The sequence below is a fragment of the Plasmodium relictum genome, assembly GCF_900005765.1.
Source record: "Plasmodium relictum strain SGS1 genome assembly, chromosome: 6".
NCBI classification, from domain to species: domain Eukaryota; phylum Apicomplexa; class Aconoidasida; order Haemosporida; family Plasmodiidae; genus Plasmodium; species Plasmodium relictum.
In genome coordinates this window covers 331,875-337,888 of record NC_041684.1, presented here as the reverse complement: position 1 = coordinate 337,888, position 6,014 = coordinate 331,875, and the positions used below count along the sequence as shown (strand labels likewise).

The window sequence follows — 6,014 nt, the reverse complement described above, 5'->3', positions numbered from 1 at the left end:
GGAATATCATGATCAACAGAAAAAATATTAGTTAAAAAAAAAAGAAAATTAAAGTCTCTAAAAATATTTACAATATCATTTTTATTATCTATTGATTTTATCATATTATTAAATATATGAAGAATACTATAATAATTATCATTTGAAGGATAAGGGAAAAAATAATTGTAACTACTTTTATGAGAAAATATAGGAACATTATTTACACAAAATAATATGTCAACTTTTTTTAGTTCAACTTTTTTAATAAGAATATTATTTTTACATTTTAAATATAATTCATTCATAATATCTATTTCATTATCAAATTTTTTTATTTTCATTTCTTTTTCATTTTGTTTTTTCTCAAACTGCAATATACTATTTTGTTTTTTTATATCTTTTATCATATTATGTTTTATTAGCTCCAGTAGATCATAATTAATTTCATATGCTTCTACTATAATTGAATCAGTATTTTTACTCATACCAACTGATAAAGTAATAAAAGGCTTTATATTGGAGGTTTTTTTTTTTTTTTTTAAAGATCTTCTTTTACTTTCATTTATTATGCAACTGTCATTTTTACATTTTTTATAGTTATCATTTTCATTACCATTATTATGTAATTCATTTATTTTTTCATTGCATTCTTTTGAATTGTCTAATATTTGTTTCATTAGCAATAATGATAATAAAACTTCTTTACCACCCATTGGTATAAATATTTCATTTTCTTCGTCGTCCAATATTTTCATTTTTTTATTTAATTTCATATAGTTTTTTTTTTTTTTATTAGATATATCTATATCAATACCTATATCAGGATAGGCATAAAGAAAACCTACTACTTCTAAATTTAACATTTTTGCTAATTTATCGGCTTTTTTTCTATCTTCACTATTTAAAAGATATTCTACATCATAAAAATGTTCAGAAACATTCATTGAAAAAAATACATTTTCAATTTTCACAAATTCATTATTTTCATATTTTCCATAAAGTACACCACAAAAATGCTTACTTCCCTCTGAATTATTTTTTTTAAGGTTATTATAATTTACATTACTAAAAAAATTTTGAATATTATATAAGCATGTTTCACTAACACTTACATTTTTGCATAGAGACTGAAACAATGGATTAATAGATATCTTTTTTTTATTTTCAAAATGAAGAAATTTATTTTCCTTTTTAAATTTACCTAACTTTTTAATATTATTATTGGGTGAATTATTTTTATATCTATCTGTATTACCTCCATTTTTATTTAAGGTGAAATAATTTTTTTTTATTTTATGTATCTTCAAACCTTCACATGTATATTTTATAAAAATAAAATAAAAATATATAATAATTATATTATTTTTCATTGTATAAATAAATATTTCTTTTACTTATTAGACTACATTTTTAATAATAATTCAAAAAAATTATAAAAAAAAAAAAAAAATTATTTTTTATTTTTATTTTATTAATTTATCAAATAACTAATAAAATATGAAAGATTTGACTTGAATATCTAGTGTAAAAGCAATTAAAATTAATGATAAAAAGAAAAAAAATATAAAAATTACATATTGTAAATAATAAATACTAACACTAGTAATATGAAACAACAGCAAAATTATAATTATCTTTGGATTATAATTTATAAAATTATTCCCTGTACAGAAAAGTATTAGTAATAGTTTAAAACTATTAAACTTCTTTAATTTTAATTAAAAAAAAAATAAAAATAAAATAAGATACGATAAAGATTAAAAGTTAATAATTAAAAAGATTTAAAAATTCTTTTATACTAAAGAAGTATAATTTTATATAGAGTAGTTTAAAAGAAGTTTTTATAACGGGTTCAATGCCTATTTTAACAAATTAAAAAATATAAAAATTACAACAAAATTACATTCACTTAATTTTCTTTTTTCTTAAAAGATAATACATAATATTTAATGCTTTAAAAAATGTCTTTTCGTTAAAAAGGGAAGAAAAAAGTAATATTGTCTTAAAATTATTACTTTTTTTTTCATTCTATTGACTCCTATTTTAAAATTACTAAATTTTAAAAAAAAAGGTAACCTTAAAAAATAATAAATAATATTAATAAGTTACTTTTTTCTTGTTTTCCAGTAACAAATTAAAAAATTCAGTACTGCTCATGAGTAAGTGGATTAGTAAAAAGTTTTAATTTTTAAAAATTTGGCAGTTTTAAAAAATATTTCAAATTTAAGAAAAATTTTAAATTGCAAAATAACATTAAAATTAATATGAGCATTTTCCTATTTAGTTGATTTATATTAGCAAAGCAAAATTTTACAAAAGTACGAAAAAAAAATTTCGACATGCTTAGAATATCATATATTTAAGAACTTGAAAATTAAGAAGTATACAACCAAAATTTTATTAAAGAAAATACTTAAATATAAAAATTCAAAAATATATTAATATTTGTTAAAATAAATTTACATGTAATATATTTATGAAATTTTTGTACCAAAATGATTTAAAAATTTTCTTATATTGAACTAGTAAATTATTAAAAATGTTCAAAAAATTAAGTAAAATACAAATATATAAAACTTAAAAAAATTGAAAAAAAAAATTATTTTATGCTATATATATAATTAAAATCATATAAAAGTACGTAAAAATAAAAAATAAAAAGAAAAATTTTATCATTCAGAGGTTTAAAAGAATCAAAAAGGAAAAATTAATTTTATAGAAATGAATAAAAGAAGGTACCAGATGAATTATTAAAAAAAAAAAAATTTTTAAATAAAAAAAAAAATAAGAAAAATGAATAAGCAAATTAAAAAAAAATACAAAAAAAAAGAAAAAAAGAGAAAGTATATAAGTTTCAAATTTTAATACATCTAAATAATTCCAATATTTAAAGAAAAAGTGATTTATAATTTTTAAAATTATAATGCACAAATTCTTGTATATATTAAAAATTAAATATATAAATAAAAAAATATTAATTTTTTAAGAACATGCTTGCAATTTTTGAATAACATGTTTATATGCATTTTTTTATAGTTACGTGTGCATGCTCAATTTTATTATCGCGTTAAGTATATTAAAAAAAAAAAAAAAATAAAAATTTTTAATTTTATATATTTATATATTAACATATTTATACTATATATATTTTATTATTTATTTTATTCATGCTTTCACACAACTATGTAAAATTAATTATGTATTTTTAAAAAATTTTTAATGAATTTTTTTTTTATTAATATTTTATTTTTATTAACAATGTTTTAATGAATATTATCGAAAACAATTATTTATGAATAAGAAATCTCAGCATTTCATATAGCAATTGTGTCATTTTATTCTATTTTTGTTTATCTTTTCATATTTTTTGTTTATTCGTGTTTCATATACATATATATATATTATATATATATATATATATATATATATATATATATATATATATTTGCATATGATATTTTTTACTGAGATTTAATTATATAGAACTGTTAAGAAAATTTTATATTTTTAATGAAATAGTATTTTCAGGGAATTAGACAAATACTTAGAAAAGTACTCTTTATGAAAATAAAGTGTTATCTATATAAAAGCTTATAGAATAAAAATACTTAAGTTATCTAATTTTACTAATATGTTTTTTTATTATAAAACTTTATATTAATTAAAATTGATTTTTCATTAACTATATTATTTTTACTTATTAATGCTTATACTATTTTAAAGAATTATTTTATTGTATCATTATTGAATATTGTAGTGTTTTATATTTATTTTTAAAGATGAAAAGTATTTTTAATAATAAATATATTAAAAATAAATAGTTATTTTTAAAAAAAATTATGTCAATACGTTGTATTAAATGCAATTTTAATTTATATATATTTTTTTTTTTTTTTATAATTCATATGTTATATTTTTAAAATTATATAAAGAATTACTTATATTAGTAATACAATAAAAAAGAGAGACAGTATTAAAAAATATATTTTATTTTATCATATTGGCATATAAGCTAGAAAGTAATAATTTATATATTTATTAACCATAAAAAAAAAATGTCAAAATTATTTGTGCACACATAACTTATTAAACTTTACTAAATTTTTTAGCATAACATTTTATTTTTATTATTTTATTTTTTTTTTAATATATTATTATATTTTACATATTGTATATTTATTTTTAATTTCATACTTTTATTTTATTTTATTTTATTTTTTTTTAGTTGAATACTTAACAGTTCATAAAAAATATTTTGGGGCTATTTGCACACACACGAATTTTTAACAATTGCACGCACGCAAAAATATAAAATTACTTATGCTTCAATAAAAAAAAAAAAATATATATATATGTGCATATACATACATATATAATGAAATTTAGGACAATAAAAAAAAAAAAAAATAAAATAATCAAATAAACAGTATTAAATATACAGTAAATTTTAATAATTTAACATATATGCATATTATGTATGTGTAAATAGAACTTTCAAAAAGTGCAAATAAAAAAAAAAAAAATTTATATATCATAAAATTTTTTATATAATATAAATAATATTTGGTGCATAAACACGTTATATAAAAAGAAGTAAATTTACGGTAATATTAAAAAAAAATTTATAAACCTGACTATTTCATTCTTATAAATGTTTTAAGGTATAGAAAATATCTTAAATAGGTTAAGAATAAAAAAAAATATTAAAAATAGTTATAATAATAATAATAAGATTTGCATATAAATATATGAAATATGCGTAAATTATCATGCAAATATATATTATACAAGCATGAGATGCACATATTTTTTATTTTTTTTATAATAAAATTATTAAAGTGAATTGTGTTGAAAGCACATATTTATATACATAAATGTTTTTCATTGTCTCATACATATTTTTAAGTTTATAATTATATAAAACATGAATAAATTGTGTTGAAGTACATATCTATACATATAAATAATTAATTTTTTATTATTATTTTTTTACATACATATATATTTATTTTCTTTTATGCATTTATTCACTTTTAAAATAATATATGAATTAAATATAATTAATAATAAAAATAATTTATTTATCCTATTTTTATTTAAAACTTATATTTAATTATTTTTATTAAATCTATTGTAATTATTATAACGTCTATTTTATTTTTTATTTTTGTATTAGTATATAATTCTATTATTTACATACATATATTTTATTCATTTATTCAGGTGTATATTGTAAATTACAAAACAATAAAAACAATATGTATTTGTCCTGTTAATAAAGTTATATATATTTGTCTCCTTTTTCTTTTTAGATTTTCTATATATTTAAAATGAATTATTTTTATAATAAAAAAAAAAAAAAAAAAGTTAATTATTACTAAATATTGTTTTAATTTTTTTTTATTATTTTTGATATAAATATGAAACTATTTTATTATATATATATATAATATGCGTTTCTTAATTTTATATTATTCTATATATAATTTTTAAATGAAATATTTTATTTTTGTGAAATTAATATTTATGTGCATTATATATATTTATTAAATATAGATACATATTATATTAGCATATGCTTAAATTGTATTTTAAATATATATATTGTAGCAATTAGAATAAATATATTTTTGTAAAAAATTAAGATAGTTTTTATATAGTTATTTTAATATAAATAAAATATATAACGCATAGTATATCTATTTATATATATATATATATATATATATATATATAGTATGTTTTATTTTATTGATTTTTTTTCTGTTTTTTCATTGTTTTCTGTAGCTAATTTCAAAAACTCATGTGCATTTATATTTCCAGTAGATTTAATCTAAATGTTAAATTAAAATATATTATCTTTAAAAGATTTATAAATAATATTTTCAAATAATTAACAGTAACACTACAAATTAAAATAATTAAACACATTAGTGATCAAAAAAAAAAAAAAAAAAAATAAAGCAGATAATAGTAGTAATAGGTATGCATGAAATGAAATTGGCTACAACTTCTATTAAAATAAAAATATA

At 15.2% G+C, this 6,014-nt stretch overlaps 1 protein-coding gene across 1 annotated transcript in view; it reads right to left on the bottom strand.

The window, feature by feature from the left end:
• PRELSG_0607700 (conserved Plasmodium protein, unknown function) overlaps positions 1 to 1,352 on the bottom strand; it is a gene marked incomplete at both ends in the record, with an annotated part of 1,458 nt that extends 106 nt beyond the window's left edge. The window contains one exon of the mRNA XM_028675530.1: positions 1 to 1,352. This exon is cut by the window's left edge and continues 106 nt beyond it. Within this exon, the coding sequence (XP_028532110.1) occupies positions 1 to 1,352 (1,352 nt within the window).
• Between the last annotated feature and the right edge of the window lie 4,662 nt (positions 1,353 to 6,014).